Source organism: Convolutriloba macropyga, chromosome 6 (genome assembly GCF_964194025.1).
Source record: "Convolutriloba macropyga chromosome 6, txConMacr16.3, whole genome shotgun sequence".
Classification (NCBI taxonomy): domain Eukaryota; kingdom Metazoa; phylum Xenacoelomorpha; order Acoela; family Convolutidae; genus Convolutriloba; species Convolutriloba macropyga.
Window position 1 is genome coordinate 49,414,782 of NC_134473.1, and position 22,179 is coordinate 49,436,960.

The 22,179-nt window shown below is 35.9% G+C and overlaps 1 protein-coding gene across 2 annotated transcripts in view; it reads right to left on the reverse strand.

Annotated features, from left to right (window-relative positions):
* LOC142341728 (uncharacterized) overlaps positions 1–21,937 on the reverse strand; it is a 112,261-nt gene extending 90,324 nt beyond the window's left edge. For both annotated transcript variants that reach the window (XM_075392896.1, XM_075392895.1), the window contains exons 1-2: positions 21,064–21,937; positions 18,664–20,622 (exon numbers count right to left, since the gene is read on the reverse strand). In XM_075392896.1, the coding sequence (XP_075249011.1) occupies positions 18,664–20,622; positions 21,064–21,922 (2,818 nt within the window). In that variant the 5' untranslated portion in view covers positions 21,923–21,937. The remainder of the gene's footprint in view (positions 1–18,663; positions 20,623–21,063) is intronic.
* Positions 21,938–22,179: the final 242 nt, after the last annotated feature.

Below are 22,179 nucleotides of genomic sequence, written 5' to 3' on the forward strand. Positions count from 1 at the left end.
TACAATAGCTTCTATGCGCTCCTGATACTCTTCAAGCACTGCAATAAGCTGCGGAGTTGTTAAAGGCTTATTGTTGTTACTGCGATGACGGGACAACGAATTGTTCACCACATCATGCCATATAACGAGCCTCTTTTTATCACGGAAGAAATGACTCAATTGGAACTGAGCAGTTTTTCGTACTTTCACCGCGTTAGGATTGAAACTCAGACCCGGTAATGCGTAAATTCCTATTTTATAATGGTCTTGTATTGCTTGAGGCAAAGTTTTTATGGCGTGATGCAGTGAACTGGCAGCTAATATAAAAACCATATAGTGTTTTTTACAACATAACTGATGTGAATTTTTCACAGACTCCCAAACTTGATGTTAAATGCACAATTATCACGACTTTCCAAGAATGAGCGATTATTTTTAAAAAAAATCTGAGTTTTTCCAAATTTGAAAAACTTGGAAATTAGAAAAACCAAATTGTTCTTTTTTTCTTTTCAATTGACACCTTTATGCAATTATTGCATCCCGGATTAATAACCTTTTTTCTATTAATTTCTAAGGAATGTTTTCACAATTGGTCAATTTTTTTAAACTTTTTTTGCTTCGCTTTTATGTCAAGAACTGTAAAAAACACCGCTATTGATTTCTGGATTTTGAAAAAAAATTGTCAAAATCGTATTTTTTTTCAAAAAAAACTCTAAGGGGTGGGTTTTTTGGTGATCAGAGAAAATAACCTGAAAAAAATGGGTATAAGTCCGTTCAAACTAAGGGAGCAAGCTAGATTTGCCGGGTTGAGTTAATTTAATGCATCAATCAAAGTTTTTTTTTCTCAACATGAACTTTTCTTGGAGGAGTCTTAGTTTTTTTGAAATTCCGTTGTTCCTTCACTATGAGCAGCTGTGTTATACTGGTGACTACTTCAAAATCTGATCAGGGCTCCACTCATTGTCCAAATTAGGGTAAAGTTAGTTTTGTAATCTGATCTCCCCCAAGTCCTCTTCTGTAACCAGGGGTTGTGCTCTTAGTTGTCGTGTTTTAGACACAGACATCTTTTTGACGTAAACTCTGATCTGGTTTCAAAACTAAAACGGTTCATCAATCGAGAAAACATCTTTCAGCAGTAATTCTTAATTTTTAGTATTGAAGCTATCATAGGGCTGGATAATTTTGTTGTTAAAGAAACTATCCCGAACTAGCAAATCTGTACCGCCATCTAGTCGTCAGAATAAATCGTTGTAACTGCGGGATTATAACGGTGATCTATGTTCAGTTACGTGTACACTTGATGTCGAAATTCAATATTCAATATTGATCAAAACACTTCAGCGAAAGCGCGAAAATGATATTTCAAATAAGGACGTGGCACCAGAATAAAGGTATAAAACACTCTTTCACATGTTCAATTCTTATAAGTCGCAAACAGGATGTAAGTAACTGTATTCACACAACGTCAAGGCAAAAACACTTCAGAATGCCTCGGCAAATCTAGTTATATTTGTTAGCAGGTCTTAGTCTAGGTCACCAATTTAAACTAATCCGTTCAAAAAAACCGAATTTGTTAGGCTAAGCGAACTCTTTTGAGTCATTTTCGAAGTTATTCTTAGTGGGAAATCGGCTTTGGTATTTCTGAGAAATAATACGTATGTTGCATTTAGAACGGAAAATCGAAGCGAAAGTTTTGATATAATACGCACAAAAATTCTCTATCAATGATATAATTTATTCATTTCAATTTACTCGGTAACATCTAGTAACACAGAAAAAAAACAAGTGCAAAGAAGAAAAATAGCTTAATATTTTATATTTTTTTGTCATATTTCTCAACAAAGAAACTAAAACCATCAAAACTACTCTATTGTATTTGAGTACTCTAAAAACTAAAAGCTCGGAAAACTCCGAAAACTACGAGCGTATTTTCAAATGCTACTTAATGCAATAACACAAAATAATAAGCGTAAAATTCGCCTAATAATCAGCCAAATAGCTGAATAACGTCCAAATTCGCATAAAACTCATTATTTACCAGACACCTAGAAAACATTATCAAGAGAACCCTAAAAGTAATAAAATATCTTTATTGAATAACCTCTTAAAAAATAAATCAAAGCTTTTGCTCGCTTGCAGAAATTTTTACAGCTCAATATCTCGCATTCGAAAACAGCCATAAGAACAAAACCACTCTTTTCGCTCCACTCTTCAAATTTGTTCAACACCACAACCACTCCAATTTTTTTCATTTGTTTCAACTCAGGCTTCACAATTGACTCCAATTAAAATGATTAAAAAGACACTTCTCCAATAATTATCTTCGAGTCGCAAAAAAGACAGCGCGCCCATACAATCCAAATCATTTGGACTGTAAAAAGGAGACCACCTAAATAATAACCGTTGAGAGGCTGATATCGGCTATTTAACAAAACCAACTAACGCCGGGCCAATTGCTCTCAAACGACAGGCGAGCAGTTGTCTTCGGTAGTAGGCTTTAAGGGACGCTAGCAATAGGGAGGTGGTGAGTGGAGTGGGGAGTATCAAGCGTTGGAGGTTGGGAGGACTGAACGAGAGGGAGTCCAAATCAACAGGTGGAGGGTATGCACGAGGGGTGTGTTGTGTAGGGGGGGGGGGGGGAACTGTTGCGGTGAGACGGCGGTGTGACAGGCGGGGTGGGTGGAGCTCTTTCAGACTTTGAGAGCTGCCCTTCCCACCATCAATTTGTCTCGTAATGCTTCGGTGAATTGGATATTGGAACACTCAGAGACTAGTGAGCGTTAGGTTCCAAGAGACTTAATACCTGCCGGGCTTTACCTGTTTATCCCGTATTTGAGGACGAAACGTCAAAAGGGTCAGACAAAAAATTGGACAAAAAATTGCATAAAAAGACCATAGGTCTATTATAATTGCTACAATCTCCGTTTGAGAGCAATTAATTACTATTACGCTTTAAATTTTGCGCACTAAAAAGTACTGCAGCCAACTGCGTAAGGGTACAAAAAATTCTACTTAGAAAAAGTGCAGAAGGTTCTACTTTTTGCATACTAAAATGACCATACTTCAAGAAGCATCTGTTCCAAAACAATGCAACAATTTCTGTAGTTAATTAGAAGCATTTTACCTTAGATGGTAGACCAAGAGATTAGACAAAAATTACAAATATAAACCGACTAATGTCGGAAGAATTGCTCTCGAACGACAGGCGGGTGGAAAAACATTCTCCCCTGCCGGGATTCTAACCACTGACCTCCCGCTCCATAACCAGATGCATTGCCAACTCGGCTATCAAGCCCTTGTTTTTTCATTGCTGCATTCGGATTTATATTAGCAACACGATTTAGTGAGAACAATAGAGATCACTCAAAAATGAAGAGCGAAAGCGTGGAAAATGTCACTCGAGAAGTCAAAGAATGTTCTAGGAGAATAGCGCAAAATAGTCAAGCGAAAAATTTGCATAAAAAAGACCAACACGTTTACAAAAATTGCTATGAACTTCGTTCAAGAGCAATTAACAACGATTTCATTTTTTTTAACTACATCAAAAGAGACTGCTGAAAAGAGGCATTTCTTGGAAAACCAAAAAATTAGATCACATTGATCTATTATTGGATAGTTGAATAATGTGTATGTAAATTTTGATCGTATTGTTTCATTAAGGGACACAAAAATCACTTGCCTCTAAGCTAGCATGCTTTGTTTCCAATCATCATTTAAAACAGAAATATTTTGATTCCAAACTGCGCATATTTCTGTTGAACTGAGCTGTAAACTCGCTAGCCATTTACTTCATAATTACATCCTGATATTGCTCACATTTCCCTATCAAAAATAGATGCCATGATATCAATTCTTCCCTTTTTTAGTCAGTCACTGAAAAACGAATGGATTCTGATGCAAACAACAGCGTATGTATTGAATAATTTACAACAAATGCTGGCCAATATTAAATAGTTCATATCTGCCATTATTCCAACTCCATCGTGTGAACAGCAGTGGGGGGGGGGGGGCAACACACACACACGAGGGAGTTATTCTAACCAATTTCGAACGATCATTATATTTCAAAATAGAATAGTATCATTAATAATTAAGAATGTTGAGCCCGCAGTTATTCAATTGGAGATCCTTCACATCTTCGCTGTTTTGCATATATTAGTGTACTGATTTTTTTTCCAATTTTCAGGTATTTTAGGTCAATTTTGTTCCATCTAAACAAAGTTCCAGTATCCTATCTAATCATCCATTCCTTTCTCGGCCAAAATTGGACGATTTTAAAAATTTGATATGTACTTTGCTGCAGCTTCTAAACAGTTTTCGTCTGCTAAGATTAAACTGGAAAACATTTTGACAATATAATATTCTCTTGTCTGTGACAACTGCAAATTTATGGAGCACAGCTCAATTGCGCTTTAGATCCACACGAGTTTGTCAAACTTATTTGATCTTTTAGTTGAATAGACGGTTCATCACTTAAGTAACAAAACACGGAGTCTCGTTATATAAAAGAGGTTCACACCTCTTTTTATTTCACACCAAGTTTGAGTTTTTATATAATTGGTACAATTAATATTCAAAATTAGAGAATGAGGCTTTTGGAATCGAATTTAAGAATAAAGAACAAAAAAAGGAATACGTACGGTTAGGGAAAAGAGCTATGGGGTGAAAAAATTCATTTTGCGGCTATTGATGACGTTCCTCCTCTATTCATGGGGCTGCTATCGATGGGAAAATAGCTTAAGTCATGCAAACTCAAAGTCAAGGGCGAAAAAAAACAATCGAAAAGCGAAAAGTCAAATAGGAGAGACCTAAAATTAAAGTAGGCGCCAACTTCAGAATGCAAAAAAAAATCGACAAATATCTATTAATTGATCAATGTACCCCCAAAATTTAATGCAAATATTTATACACTGTTGGCTTCAGCAGTACTGCTGCGGGTTAGAGACGCCAGCTGAAAAATGATTGGGAGAGGGGCGAGCGGGAGTCGAGCGTACAGGGTTAGCTGGCGGTCAAGCAAGCCGATAGGCAAGCCAGCCAAATTTTGAAAATGAGGTCGAGTAAGACGAAAAATTAAGATAACCGTATTTTAAGTTGTACCAAGCGGGCCGTTGGGCACGCTTCGCCGCAATAACCGGCCCACTGCGGCTTCTGGATTACATCTCACAGCGGGTGAGAGGCATGACCTTGGACAGCGGCCCGCTGAGGCCCGTAACCAATAGATGTCTAAAAATTGACATTTTTGTTTCTTTGGTGAATTGGAATATATATAATAATATTATGGGCAGGCTTGATTTTAACGGTTAACAATGAATTATTTCTGATAGATTACAAAAATATTGCACAAGTTTCGGCTATTTTTATGTCGGCTTACTTTTACTTCGGCTTGCTTTCCGTTCACCGCAGGGTTACGCGTGGAATGAGGTGGAGGAGGGTGGATGATGGGGGGGGGGGGGGTCAAACTCTTAATATTTTCATTTAATCGCATACTTAGAGAAAAGCAAGGCGTTAAGAATTGCACTGAAATAATGCACTCCGGGCTTCAGCTGTTTATCCAATTTTTGAGTAGGGAAATTAAAATGGACAGACGAACAAAACTATCAGATGAACAGTCATCAGTACAAAAAAAAACTGCATAAAAAGACCAGTAGAACCAAGATTTTTCATGAAGTTAGCAAGAGCGATTCCAACTGATTCAAAATAAACTGATAACAATATCAATAATCGCTTCTGAACCAAGATTTCATTAATTTATTTTAGAAGCTTATTTTAGAAAATTATAATTGCTACATACTTCATTTGAGAGCAATTAATAAAACTGTACTCAATTCAGTTCACCAGCTCAAAAGTGACTAATAAAGCTATTTAAATTACATAAAAATGGGAATCATTTAAAAAGTGGGTCAACCGAAATAAAAAACCTATAAACTGGAGATCCACTAAATTATACAATTTTAGTATAAGCAGAAATATTTATATATGTCGAGAACCTGTCCTCTGGTCAGCTCATTTCATTTTTACATCGCTTTTAACAAATTTTTTAAATTGTTAATAATCATCTGATCAACTCTTTTGTGGGTAATGCCCCATACCTCACTTAGACACAGGGTTATATGTAAGTTGTAAGAGAGTACCTCTTACCTACATGCTTCAGGATGTTCAAAATAGGAATACCGTTCTTGTGTGACATTTTGACCTTCCAGAACCCTCAAGTTTTTGAGATATGGCCATTTTTGTGATTTTTGCATCTTCAACCGGACTTTCTCTTATTTTACGACACAACAGGGTCTGACAATATCACTGTAACTCTTGGTGCAGTTAAGAAAAAAATTCTTGCGAACTCCTCAAATTTTGTGTTTCAGGGTGGGTGTTTTGTAGGTCCTAGGGCCTCGTAGCCTGTACTCTCTGGGTTAGAGAGTACCAGCAATTTTCCTTAATTTGTTTAATTTACTAACTTCAAAATTTTTGATACTGTGTATTTATTTATCTTAGAGAAAAAATTCATTCTTTCTTTCATAATTCATTCCTCGTTATATATTTTGATAACCATTCCTCAAGATGCAGTGTACACTCTATCATTTATTTCCACTAACCATTGTAAATGAATGTAATGGAAAAAAAGCAGTTTTTTAAAGTAACATACTCAAAAGATCAAACTATTGACGCTAATTATAAGGATGGGTGAAAAATCTAAAAATTGCTGGAAGTTCAATAGAATGTCAGCTAGAAAATATGCTGAACAACTATATTCCAGATTTTGTTAAATATTCAAAATTTTAGTGTTTTCGATTTCCATTTCATTGCACTTAAGATAAAGTAAAAAGAATTAAAAGTCATCAATTCAATTGCATAAATGTGCATACATTCTAATTGTTCTCCTCCTTAGTGGGAATAGATGGTTAAGGCAAATAACTTTTTTGCGAATAGTAATGCGTTACATATCAACTGTGTATCATACAAGGTAAGGAGGTTTTTCTCTTTAATCCACCAAGCACCGTTTATGGTCACAGCTGCAAATTATCATTATCAATATTATTAATAGGCCTACAAATAGCCCGTACACAAGTGGGAATGTATGTATGTGTAAATTAAATGCCCATCACGACTGGAGAGGGCACAGACTAGATCCAAGTTTTGTCAAGCAAACATCAAAATTATGCCATGAAAGTTTATAAAATATGGGGCGAAAATTCACATTTTCAATTTGTGTGCAGGGTTAACAAATAATTAGAAAACTTGATCTCTTTCCTGGTAGCATCTTCCTTCCTTCCTGCCTTACAAAGTAGGCCAAAATGAGTTTTAAAAATGACCGTTATACACTATAAACTGTCTGCTTGCCAGTTGATTTGCTAGAGTGACGGCAGAACTTAAAATTTTCAGGAATCAATGTTCTTTTTACCTCGCATCTCATTTTCATGGTTTCACTTCATAGTTTTATGGATATGAATTCTCTCATGGGGTGGGGTGGGCGGAAATAATGGATTTTTGATTCATTATGTGCTATTATTACATGAATACCTTCACTGCAGTCAACAACCATCAACTGTGCAATCGATTTTCAGCACTTTTCTTAACATCAGGCATGCATTGTGTAGAAAAAGCGAAGCAATTTAACGCATCGAGGGATGAATTATAAAAGCAGCATGAGAACGTGAGGAAAATGGGGTTGGGAAGTCCTCACAGTTAATTGGATGGAAGAACGAGTGCTAATGCAGGAGCCTTTCTCCTCCCCTTTTCCTTCATTTCACGCATTGAAGCAGGGAGGAGAGAGTATAGAAAAAGCGTAATGAGCAGGAAATAAGGCTAAAATAGTCCAATACTACTCTGTGTAATATTCTCATTTATCCCAATCAATGCAAAAACGTTCTCAGGAAGCGAATTAGCTTTCTGCAATTTTAAGAACTAGAAATAATTTGCAGCAAAGAGTTGAGTTGAAAGCAACTAATGATATAGAGAAGACCTTTTAATTTATCAGATAGAAGTATAAACTTATCCAACCATTTGAATAAAAGGTTTTGCACAATTATTGTTCCAGCATTTTTTCAATGGTCACATTTTCTTCAGGAAAAACTATATTCAAGAATGTGCAAGCAATGGATTATTTTCACTTATTATCAACAACTATATTGGTTTTTATGCAGTTATTAGAAAACAGTGAAATTTTATAAAAACTACAAAAAAACTACTTAAAATACAAGAGACAATAAAAATTATATACTATTTTTTTTTTACTTTTCTCGAATTCTTTTTCCCAATATTACCAAAGTTAGTTGTATATGTTGTTGTAGCTCAATAGGTTCTGCATATAGTCAAACCAGATAAAAAATTCACTCAATACCGGAACAGAAAGGAAAAAAAGGGACGCTAAACATTTTGATTAAAAAAGTAAAGTTACATTATTCGTGCTTTCCTTACAGCTTATGACCTTATCAGACCTCTTTGCTAACTTATTTATTTTGATTTGTCAGATACCGTTACAAAGTCAAAGAATGTGAAATGCTTGATGAACAACGCAAACTATTTCAAACACATTTTCTAGAAAACAAAAAAAATTGACTTTTTGGCGTCTATTTTCTTGGCGCCAGTAGATTCTCGACCACTCCATTGGACATTTCAGCCACGAAAACAACACTGATGATTAGACGGGGAAACGATAAAAGACATAAATCATTTGAAGTAAAAAAAACATTAAAATTTCTTCCAATTTTCTTAAAACAATTTAATTTTTAAACTGTTTGAGCCCTTACGCCAGATTGGAACGCATATCGGACACTGCACACTCAAACAAGAAAACATAGATTCATCAGAAAGACAGTAAAAAGCCTGATGTCAACTTTATTGACACTATCTTCAGTTTAGTGTTATCCATAAGCCCAGGAACGTTCGATTTTAAGTTCTCCATTGGCCTTCAATTGATGAAAGTTTGATATTAATGAAAGGGTATTAAAGACACCTTCATATTAAACTTTTTAAAAAAAAAAGAAACAAACAAGTGAGTTAAAAAATTATTCCGAACCATTATACCGAAAACTTTTATTCCGATATACTTTATTCAATATATCGGCGCATATTTTGCCGCCTAAAATAATGCCGTATCACCCTTAAATAAAGCCGCCTGAAATAATAAAGGTTTAATTTTACTAGCAATCTGGGGAAAAGCACGAGGAAGCTTACTTATTATTCAACTTTATGAATCAATTTTTCTGAAACAAATAATCCTGATTTCTTGCGCTCTCCAACTGCCTTTACACTAGCAAAAGAGGTCATTTTTAGTAAACCAAGTAGAAGACAATTTTTCCCAAAAAACTCTGGACGAAATTTAATCAGACCCTGCCTTCAGACCCTGCCTCAAGTCAACAGATCGTGAAGAGAGAAGACATTACTTCCTTAGCCGTGTTGCCACTGACCTTGATATAAATATTTTGAAGGAGTACTGTGAAGACAAGAACCTAACTGTTCTTGGATGCCGTGATCTGCCCTCAAAAAGGAAAGATATGAAATCCTTCCACATTGTTATTCCCGCAGCTCAAAATTCAATTGCCGAAGATCCTGACACATGGCCCTAGGATATAATTTTACGCCGTTACTTCTTGAATGAAGAAGCGAGAACACGGCTGAAATCAATTGAATTGAAAATCAGCCAGAATTACCCACCAATGTGCCTTTGGGAATGCTCGCTCAATACGTAAAAAAACAGACCTAATTTATTCTTACTTGGATGCCAACGAGACAATGTTTCTGGCAATAACTGAAACATGGCTCTCTGATGAGTGCTCTATTTATGCTGATTTAGCTAAACCTCCGAACTACAATTTTTTGAATATGAATCGGAACTTTCTATCCAAACTCAGTCAAAATGGTACTGCTTGGGAAATCAATTAATGAAGTTTGGGAGTTTTGTGTTACAAAAGTTACCTTGGAGAAAGTAGACATGTGCATCGTTATAGTATATCTCAGCTCTAGTGCATCGTTTTCAATTTTTCTTGAGTAGTCTTTTAGTTTCTCGTTACCTGTTACAGTTCGAGCTGTGCCTTATACTTGGTGATTTTACTTGGTAAAAGCGTAGTTCTGGTCCCACTTATGTCAAGGGAAATGAACTCGCCTTGGTATTTTCAAATCAATTCTTTCACTTTTGCGCAAGTAGATAAATCGCTTGGTTGTGATCTTTTTTGTGTCACTTTCGCAAATAACTTATCTCTGACTATTGAGCCTCTGTGCATCAAACAACAAAAAGAAATATGGATGTGGGATAGATCGGAATATCATTCAATATTTGACCTAATAATTTTGGATACTAATGAAATAGCTCAATCAGATTTTATACTTCAGTCAAACTGCCTAAAAAAGATCGTCAACAAATTGTTTCATACATTTCAAAATTTTTCCATCTGCAGACAGGAAGAGTTTGTCGATTGTAAACAGAAAAATATTCATGAAGGAAGACCCAGATTTTTTATGCTGATTATGAAAGAGAAAAGAAGTTGAAAAGAAGGCTGGAGCGCGTTGCCAAAAATTGTCTTAGTGATGAAAAACGCTTCGCAAATCGCACGCAGGTTTCTCATTATAGATCTATATTGTCTCAGAAGCGTAACAATTTTTATTTAACAAATTTTCATCAAAATGCCCGAAAATGCTTTACTACAGCATGAAAGAGTTAATGAACTATACTGTAGAAAAGCTGCCATTTTACTCTTGTCCTGAACAGATGGCGAATAGGTTCAATGATTTCTTAAGTGACAAAGTGAAGAACATAGTTAATAATTTACCGAGACACACCTCTGAATTACACGCTGAAACATGCATTGAGTTTTTATGGTCAGAACATTTACCAATAACCCACCAAAATCTTCCTGAAATTTGCAAAGATCTTTCAAACTCCGTTACACCAGCTGACACGATTCCTGCAAAATACCTAAAACTGTTTATTAGCTGTAATGTACAGTTTTTTACGGATTTGGTAAACTGCGTACTTGCATCGGGAGTTTTTCCGAAGTTTTGAAAAATGGAATTACTCGGCCTCTATTAAAAACTGGTATGGACAAAGAACTTATGAGTAGCTACCGCCCCATCACGAATCTGCCTTCCATCTCGAAAGTTATCGGAAAACTAGTCCTTTCAAAGTTAAATGAACATCTAACGTCAAACAATCTATGGACTAACAATCAGTCTGCTTATCGCAAAGGATTTTCCATGGAAACTGGCCTCCTTTATTGTTCGCATGAGATTTACTCAAAAATTGACGCTGGTCAGTTTTTGTATGTTATCTCTTCAGATTTTTCGGCTGCCTTTGATACAATTGATTATCAGTTATTGTTGATAATTCTGGAGAAAAAAGTTGGCCTGACTGGCACTGAAACGCTTTTACGAGTCATGGTGGATGGGGAACACTCGAGCAAAATTTCAGTTGGAACAGGAGCGCCACAGGGATCCGTCCTTGGTCCAATACTGTTTAGTCTTTACCTACTAACTCTATTCGATCTTCTTATTATTGATAGTGTACCTTACCACTTTCATGCTGATGACCCGCAGCTCTTCTTTAAACGTTCACTCGATGAGAGTACTTTTCCCCATTTTTAAAAAGATTAAAGAATTATGCTCCCAGCTTCATTTGAGTTTAAATAAGAAAACCATAATAACTACAAGTCAACTACAAGTCAACACGGTATGCAAGCTATGTTATCTAGAGCTGAGGAAATTGTACACCCTCAGAAGTTTCTTAGTTTCGAGCAAAACAAAATGTTTGTTACGAGTTTCATTCTCTCCAGAATCGACTACTGCAATTCCTTATTTCTTAAATTTTAAAAAAAACCTTGTTGGTAAACTTCAAAGTGTTCAAAATGCTGCCACCAGATTCGCCGCAGATTCGGAATCGCCGCAGCTTTACGTCATCCAACGGACTTCTGAAGAAATTGCACTGGCTACCCTTCCAGCAACGAATAAGGTTTAAGTCGTGCTGTATAATGTTTCGCGTTTTTTACAATTGGAACTGTGCATATAACCTATTGAAATTGTTTACAAGAAATACATCCTCTGTGAACCCTTCACGCAGGAAAAAGTTCATCGTGCCAAGATACAGAACAGAATTGGGAAGAAAATCTTTCTCTTATCAAGGCGCTGTATTGTGGAACTCGCTTCCTTCTTTTGTGACTGACATCAATGATTTTGCAAATTTCAAAAGTGCTCTCAAGACGTTCCTCTTCTGTCAATCCTTCTGAATTTCTCCCCACTCTTGAGTTCAAGAAAGTGGTTAAACAAATCAACATCATAAAAAGCAAACTCAGCGTTCTCCATTACTGGTGATTATTGTCTTCAAAACCTATCAAATCCAGTTGTGCCCAGTATGTCACATAGGTTCTAAAGAATGAGATGGTTGATGTACAAAAATATTACTTCATTTAGAGAAAAGTGAAATGTTAAGCTTCATAAATTTTTGATTTATCACACAAACATTATGTCTTTGAACTTTTTACGTTTGAATAAATTGTGGTTTTCCATAGTTGCCTGAGTGGAGAATACGTGAAGTTAAAAAGATCCCTTAGATCCTGATCAAATCTAAATGTTGAAGACTAACATAGACCATAGCCGAAATCAGAGCAAAATCTTTAAAAAAGAAAAATGTCTATCAATAATTTACGCTTATCGAGAAGATCGTGTCCAATCTCCTCATTTGTTTGCTTGATATCAGCATTTAGTTCTGAAAATTGATGTCTTAGTTTATTTAAGCTGCAATTTTTAGCGATAGAGTACTTTTGTTGAACGTGATTAGTTGCTTTTCAAAATAAAAATGCTTATGGTTTTAGATTAAAACATGTTCAAATTAACGGTTCTGAACGGAAGCTGATTCTTCAACATGAAAAGGAAATGTACTCATGGTTTCTTCGGAACATTTTGCAATCTTTCAATGCTGAAAAACATTGATAAAAAGAAACTTTTCATCTCAGAATAGAGAAAACTTTTTGAGAACATTGAGAGGTTGGATTGAGAGGTTACGCAAAGTCTCGCAGGAGCCATATTGTTGCATATACAATCTAAGCGTCATAATAGAACCAATTTCGAGGTCTTTTCAGAAGTTAAACTTGGTATAAAAATTTAATTTAAAATAAGAGCTATCTCTCTAACGAGGATTGATTAACGAGAAAATACTTGACAACATCTTAAAAAACATAGCCGGCATATTGCCGGAGAATAGCCGCGATAGACGCTTGTGGCCTTCCATGGACTGAAACAACCAAAGAAATAAGAGATAGATCGACCACCAGTCCTTTAATAGACCACTAGGGATAGATTCGGACTGTCAATTTTATGACACATACGGTCATTTTTTGAGTGAGGTAAGTCACGCAATTGGACTAAAAGCAGAAATGACGTCACGCACACAAATTTTACCTGCAAAGCAATAGAAGTTAGTGAAAAAGTCAATTCCAAGAAGTCATTTCCAAGAAGTCAGGTCGTAAGAATCATCGATGGAGACGACGAATTAAAAAACATAGCAGGACAAGTCCTGACGTACAATTCAAAGAATTTTCATTGACTAAACAGAAAACTAGACCTAGAACGGACTATGAATGGATTGGAAAAACCATTTAGAAAAAAAATCCGATCTAAAAAATCGAAAAAACAGTAAAAATCAAAGTGAAATTGCCGCATGTGAACAAAAAACCACTAGCGAGAAAGCGACTTTTTGTTCAAACACCGTTTTCTCACTCTACTTTAAATTTGGAAAGAAAAAATTTCACGCCGCAAAACCACTCGGTTTTTCGCTCCACTTCCTGTTTCGGCGTGACCAAAATCACTACTCCAATTTGACTTCAAAAATCATGAAAATGTGTGAACAGATCTTAAAAAAAAGACAGCGCCCCAATACAATTCAAATTCTTTGAATTGTAAAAAACCACGATGTCCCCAATAATAGCCGCTATCGCTTCGCGGCTATTAATAATGAAATAAGTTGAAGCAACAAATCTTACAATTGAATATGAATATAAATAACAGAGGAGTTGACGATTAAAAAATAAAGCTGCGTAAAAACGGTGTAATTAATTAACTAATAAATTAAAAAGCAACATGTGAAACAAATATCATTCCACTTGGTTTCTTTAAAAATAAAGATTTCTATTTATCCCGAAAGGTCACGAGTTCTCAGAATGACTCCGAGTAGCATAGTATAGTATTTGAAAAGGCACAATGTGGGCCAGCAAAAGCCAACAGGATTGTCACTTTTAGATTAATAGATCTAACCAAGTCACATTAAAAAATGATTGATAATCATTTCAAAAAGTGAACATAATCAAGATCAAATTACCGTTCAGTAGTTGTTCTCATGTTCTCAGATGGCTGATTTCCATTTCATTCTATAAAATTCTACCAATAGGTTGAAAAATAACCCCCAATTAAATATTGAAGGTACTAAAGGTCATTAGACCCATTTTGCTTCTAATAAAAACTAAACTAATAAAAACTCAGCACTATTTTTAAGTGTACCTTACTTCACTTTCAACAAAAATTTAACGCTACTGTGCGAAATAAGTGTAGTAGTGAACTGCCGCCACTTGAGTTCAACTGCTGACACAAAATTGGTTTTCCAAAATATATTCAATTGAGAAAGGCTAATTGTCAGAAAATAGCCGCAGTAGCTTTGTAGATCTGTCATCACAAAAGGATAGTAACAGAAACAGAAGACAAAATAAAACTTTTTATTCAAAGCTTAAGACGTTAGATAACTTATTGATGCTGCTCCATTGATGCTCTATTCGCTGCTCTCAAAAAACTTTCAATTCGAGCGATACAAACTCACTTGACCTTCTCTCTTTGAAAAAAGTCAATTTCAGAGTGAGGAAGTCATTTTTGAGAGTGAGGTAAGTCACGTGTGATGAATATCTTTCACGCGAATGAGCAAAAAACTCGCTCAACTAAGATTGAAAAATGGCTTCACGCACGCAATTGAAAAAGCGTGAACGAATGAAAAATTCAATAAAAAATTATTTATCAATAATTCCATTAAAAAATTAGCTGAAAATGGAGTCAAAGTTGACCAAAATCGCACCGCACTAAAAAACAATGAGATGTATTTCTTGAATGACATCGCCACAAGAAAAACAGAAAAAGCATGAGTAATAAATCAACTATCAGTTTTTGAACAGAATGTGTCACAATTATCAAAACGAATGCAATGAACTCAGGCAACAAATTCGATTTAGATTTCTCTAACGACAATCGAATTTGTTGCATGAGCGCACAATTAAACCTGTCATAAATGAGACCAAATAAAGACGACAAAAAATAAATTAATTTTCGAAAAAAAACTGGCTTATTGTATTTTGAACATAAACAGCATAAAAGTCACCGAAAGCATTAGCAACCAACTGAAGGAATTCTTCAATAAAATATATCTTCATTACCTGTCGTTAATGAGCAAGACTGATAAGTACAACTAATACAAGCAAAACTCAAAAATTCAAATTTTTGGAAAGCGAACAGCGTATTGTTCGTAGATAGCGATATCTCTAAACAGATACAATTAACCCGATTGATTTAGGCATTCTTAGCGACTGATGAGACCCGTCATTAATGAAACTAAGAGATAAGACAACAAAGTAACAATAAAAAATGGCAGAACGCAAAAATCAACATTATTTCCTGAAAACAATTAGGAACCTATGAGACCTGTCCATAATGCGATTAGATGAAAAGACAACAAAAAGTTCAATAAATACAAGAGAAACTCAAAAAACAAAATCTTTGAGAACAAATATTGCCAAAGTCATGAAAACCACTAGCCATGGACTCGCGTCATTGATTAGAGTAATTTATTTCATTAATGTGTGATTAGCAGCAAATAAGATCTGTCATTAATGCTACTAGGGGATAGGACATGAGTAATATCTAAAAAAGTGTCAAAATCATAAAAATGTATAGCTGTTTATTGATGAATTCAAGCAATTGCAAATAGGCACAATTAGACACACATTTGCATCATATTAATAGCATTCAAGAGAAGATACACTGAAAATAGAAGTCAAATTGACGCACGTGAAGACTCCTCTGAAAAACTGAAAATTTGTTCAAACAATTTTTCACTCCACTTTAGAGAGCTTGGCAAAAAAAATTCGCTCCAATTACAAATTCAGCGAGACTCCAATCACCAGTAAAGTGAGCAAAAAAAGTGGGGAAAAGAGCACACCAGTAAAATCCATAATTTGGACAGTCAAGTATATGTCAGTAAAGTAAAGCAAGACTGCGCTCCAATACAACAAAAATTCTTTGAATTACAATAAATTTAATTAATTAATTAATATAAAAAATTATAAGTGGAAAATTATTTATTCGCAAAAAACGGTGGTAGTAAAAAAATGAAAAACAAAGCCTGATGATATTTCTTTTAAAAAATCTATAAGTTGAGAAATCGAAACCTTATTCTCGACTAACTGAGAGATACCATTTGCATTTTATTTGAATCAATCATTAACAAAATGATAGAAAAAAAAACGATAAATATATAGAATGCTGAGGTCTTAACTCCCATCAATTGTTCGATATTCTCATTCTATTGACAGTACCCATAGAAAATTTCAACCTAAAAAATAAGGTTAAAACAATTATCAAAAAAGTCACAAACATCAGGAAAAATAGTCAGAAAAAATTCAGAAGTAGACAAAAACAGGCTGAGTTCAAAAGTAAACAAAAATTTCAAAAATAGACAATTGACAATTTATCGAATTTTCTACGACAGAAACAAACTATTGATTCCAATCGAACCAAAAGATAATCCAAGCTGTCGTAAATCATGAATGCAGCATAAAAAGTTGGCGTAAACTGTGAAAGCTCTTAGAAAAAATATTAAAACCTCTACAGAATGTCAAACGGTAAAATGTCAAAAATAGCTCAAAATTGCAACTACAAATCTCAACATTCCAAAAGATAAAATTTCTTGTTAAAATAAGTGCGAATGGCAATTCGTGCTGAAAAAATCCAGTTTTAAGAAAACGGGTTCAGGAATTCTGCACGCCTGCTTTTCTCGCTCTCTCAGAGAATGAATAAAAACCACTAATTTTCTTCTTTTGACTTTTGCTCAACAGATTGACATAAATAATTTTTTTCATGTGTGGCATTACCTTTTACATCCTGATTCAGTGATTTTAAACGATTAAAAAAACGGAAGATCACCATAACTCCCGAGTTGTAAAAACCCACGAGAAGGCCAATAATAGCTCACTATCTCAGCTATTAAAAACGAATCAGAACAATTTCTCTGGAGTTCGAGCATAAATTTTAAGATTTCTATTTCAAGCAGCCGTTGTGGACCTTTCGTTGACGTTTCAGCTTTTAACAATGTGCAGTTACTTGATTACAATAGAAGGGAAAAGCAGCTATCCCTTACGCTAGTAGTCTGATCTACATCCGAAATTGAGAAAACTAAAATGATTGCTCACCAGATATTCTACGGGAAATTTGATAAACTCCATCCGAAAAAATGAAAATATGTCAGAAAACAGATCTGAATATTCTATTCATTTTCTGACCATTTCTACTACGATTAAAAATGAGAAAATTCATCAATTTGATCTATTATATTGCGTTACTTCATTCAAAAATCACAACAAATCTCACGAAGCATCCGTTGTGTTGTACTCTTTTATTCAGATATAAGTAAACTCAATAGCGATTGATACAACTGAATTGAAAATTGATTCCTTGAAATGAACATGCTGAAAAACATATTCCCCGTAAAAATATGCTTTTTAAATTAAATAATAGGTCCTGACTTGCTATCTTCGTTCTGTTTCGAATGAGCAAACTGCGTGGAAAAAAATTCTCAGACTTGGCATGTTTTATTTATAAATTTGTTCTAACTTTGTTTGAAGTTTGTTGTCGAAATTTGATAACTTACAAACATTTAAAAATAAAAACATTTCGAGAAATTTTTCTGAAAAAATGGGAGCACTATTCGAATGAAATGAAATACAGTCCAATGGGATGCTCTTTATTCCGTACAAAGCACATTTAACAGTTACATAAATTTCTAACCATTTCCTTGATCTCAGATCTCGCTTAAAAAAATATGTCACTTTGAAGTGTACGCAACTCCGATGCTTATTTCAAAATGATCTTAAGTCCGACAGCAGCTAGCATTTGGTTCAAAATATGTCAAATTTTAGTTCTGCGGATTCTGCTGCGAGAGTCGAACTCTGTCGAGATTGCTTATTCCATAGGCTTGTCTCACACTTGTCACTAAACGCACCATTATTGGGTATAACATGAAATAGCTCATGAAATCTCCTTTCAAGACCACAGTTAACCGTACTCAATTTAGCTAACACTGTTCAAAACTCGAGACATAATTAAAAGATAATTAACTAATCTTTATTGAATGAATAACTAATTAGGTTACTAAGCCAATAAACGTTCAAATAAAAAACCGATTACAAACAACCATTCAAAAAAATGCCACATTTAAATTCCAGCACGAAGAACAAGTTTCGTTAAGGTCTGTCGACATGCATGTAAGAAAAACCAACAGAGTTCAAATTATTTATGCAGAAAATTGAAATGGAACATCACCAGACCCGAACAATTACATATCTTTAATGTATAAATTAACACACTTCGCATTAACTATGTTTTGCCAGACGAACTTATTTCGACTGAAAATTTAGCGTGAAAAAATTAATCAAAATGTGATTAACTTACCCTCGTCATCACTAGCATTTGCTTTGCTCTCTCTTCCTGCCGTGGGACCCTTCTTCCTATCACGCTTTGATTTTACAGCACAAGAAGTCCCACTGCTGGCTGCAGATTTTCCACTTTTTGCAAAAATAGATACATCGTCGGGACTCGAACCTCCGCTCGAGTTATTCGCACCTGTCCCGTCGCTCGGATCTGACGCTGTACTGAGACTTCCCGCTAAACGTTGCTTCCCATTCGGATCATCTGTGGATTCTGCAGACATGTCCTCGCTTTGACTTGGGGGCTGAGATTGAGACATTTGGTGTTCGTTATAACAAACGTTTGCTACATGTACAGAGTTCTGATGCGGTGCACCAATCATTGTAGACTTCAAAGGCGCTTCGTAGTACACAGGCTCGTTAGGAACTGGTGCAAGACGGGGGTCCGAGTTATAATAATTAGTATTTATAAATTTATTACCACCGGTAGTCTCAGCTTGTGCGCAAGTGGGTAAAGCGCAATGCGGGGGTATTAAAGCTGGGTTATGAGATAATGGTAAATTTGGATCAAAACTTTTGTTCGAGAATTTGCGGGGGTCGTTAGGAGATTGTAAAATTTGTTGGGGATTCATTTGAAAAGCAGAAGCAAGGATGGAGTGGTTTGGCGGAATGTTGTGAGGGGTGGGGATGTTGGGGGCTGGTGTTCCTGGTAGATGGTAATACTGGTGGGGGGTGGCGGCCGAATGATGCTGCTGGTGGTGTACATTGTTGCTGTAAATCTGTGTATTGTAAGAGGCATTATTATTCGGGCGCATCATTTCCATTTCAGGGTTGAAAGCGTGCGGCTGAGATTCATAAATGGAGTTATTGGAGCTTAAAAATTGTGCTGGGATGTTTCCTCTAATACTACTAGTAGCTCCGCCACTGCTTGGAGTAACTTTGTTATTACTGCTACCCCCAACAGGGCGAAATTGTGGGTAAATGTGGGGTCCCTTTTTGCCACTGGCTGTACCGGCTACAAAACCCCCAGCCGCATTACTTGGGATAATATTTCTTTGGCAGCACCCACATAATGGAGTAGGCAATTGGGGTAGAGGAGGCTGACTGGGAGTCGGTAATGAAGCTGTAATATTATACCCGGGTTCAGGGCTATAACTGTGGGTTAATGTATTCTGGGCAATTTCAGGGGGCACTTTTTGCACGTCAGTTTGTTGAACTGAAGGAGCAATCTGTCGACTTTGACAGTCTTCATAATTATGACTATTGTTACAGCCAGGTACACTCCATGTGTTTCCTGCGGCCGTACTGCTGCCATTGGTGGTATAGTAATAAGAGTTGTTATTCAAATTACCACCAACGCCAGCAGCAGCAGTAGTACTAGAAGAACAAACAGGGTTTGAATTGTCAGAGCAGCTTACAGGATTGTGTTGATTGTGGTGGTACTTAGATAAAGGCACCACTGAATTAACGTCTGCACGCTTTTGTTCTACAGAATTTTGTTGCTCAGCAGACAAGAAATTATTCTCAGTCATGTAACTATCGCAAGCAGCCTTTCTATTACTGATGGTGCTACCACTGTTAGGATCTGTAGCAGATATCCGCTGTGTATTGTAAACACACTTTTCATTTGGGTCTATATCGCTACTTATATTGCCAAGCATTGTGGTGGGGCTGTTGTTGTTGTCTTGGTTAATAGCATAAGACGCAGAAATAGACGATGATAATGATTGATTTAATCCGTTGGGCGCATTTTGAGACGCGCTACAGTAAGCGTAGGAGGAGGAAGGAAAGTTGTTCAGTTGTTGTTCATGTGAAGTAATAAGAATTTGTTCACTGCTAGTCTTTTCACAGTGTGAACAATGTTTACAATGGGGCCGCAAAGTGGCCTTTGAGTTCTCTCTTCCCCTAATCTTGTCACTTTCAGATGCACTCGTAGCAGAGCCGCCAGAAGAAGGAAGGTGGTTAGAGGGGTTATGGTTGCCTCCTGAAGAAACAACACTCGTCAACTTAACTCCGCCCAGCCTGAGCTTAGTTAATGAAAAAAAGACCGCGTGTACACATTCGCACATTTAGCTTGAAGGTAATCAAAACATACCAAAATAACTACCGCATTATTACCAACTTCATCATAGGATCATTCAACTCTGTAAGCTAATTAACTGGCATAGTGCACAACTTGATGTCAAATAATTCAAAAGAAAAAATAGCTCAAAGGCGCAAATTACTTGCAATGACAGCAATAATACATAAAAGGAAGACCAATGTTCGCCACAAGGACTCTCTTTCAACTAAATATAGCGATTGCCAAAGGCAGCTAGCTCTGATAAGTAGTAAATTTCCTCCACCTTTCATCAATTCAAGCCCTGCCCTGCGGATAAACGACCTGTTTAGCGTTCAAATAAAAAGTTAATCAGATTAAACTTACCATCAGAGAAGATGTGTACTGATTTGGTGCATTCATCATTTTCTGCTGGAAGATTGGAGTCACTTAGTAAGCAGTAAGAAGCGTTATTTTCAACAGTACTAATATTTGAAAAGCATGTATCGCTTTCAATGACGTCTGATGTAGTCATTGGGCGATTGGAAGGAGCATTTGCTGGTCCAATTCTAGCTATATCGGAATTTTTAAAGGCTGAGTTGACTTCAAAGCCATTTGCATCGTTCCATTCCTTTTCACTGACAAACATTGTATCTGTCCTCCCACTGCTTTTGATTGCATTTACCTCTATTTTATTCCCCTGTTTTGTATTGTAACTCAATTTCAGGCCAGCTATTTCCTTTGCAGGTGGAGCTAAATTTTCGCCGCTTGCTTGTAAATGAGCTGCCATTTCATACTTTTGTGTTTTCCCACCAGAAGTATCAACAGAATTGCTGGCGCTTCTATTATATATTGCAGTAATAGGTAACGAACTAGGTGTAACAGCTTCAGGCGAATCCGGTTCTTCGACTATGAAGTTCTGATTGACGTCGGAATCGCAATGACTGAAAATAACCTCGCCGTTTGTTGCTGTTTCATCATCTGAAACACTTTCAATGGAAACCTCGTAACTTAAGCCAGGTTCCCAGGAATTGTGCGAAAAATTTTGCAACTCCAATTTATTTAGCGGCAGCTCTTTATCAGAATTAATTTCAGATTCCTCCTGAGGTTCATCATTTTCAGCTTCTTGACTCGCATTTGTCTCGGAACTCTCCGATTCCTCCCTGATTCTGATATCCGGGCGAATCTTTGCTGATAAATCTGGACCCGAAAGGGTACTGATGACTGACAGCGCCTGTTCACTCATTTCTACGGCATCATTTCATCTGAATTTTAATAACATTTAGTGTAATAGATTTAAAGCATTTTCAGAGATTAACCATTCTATATTTATTCCCTTACGTTTAGTTTGTAAGTAGTTTAAATGAAACATCATATCATAAAAAAACCTTCCGCTATTTGTCTCTTTTAAATTCATTTTTAATGCTTTATAATTTGACTACTGTGAGGATTTATAGATATCTAAGCCCTTTTCTGTCATTCCCCCCAGCCTTATATGGCACG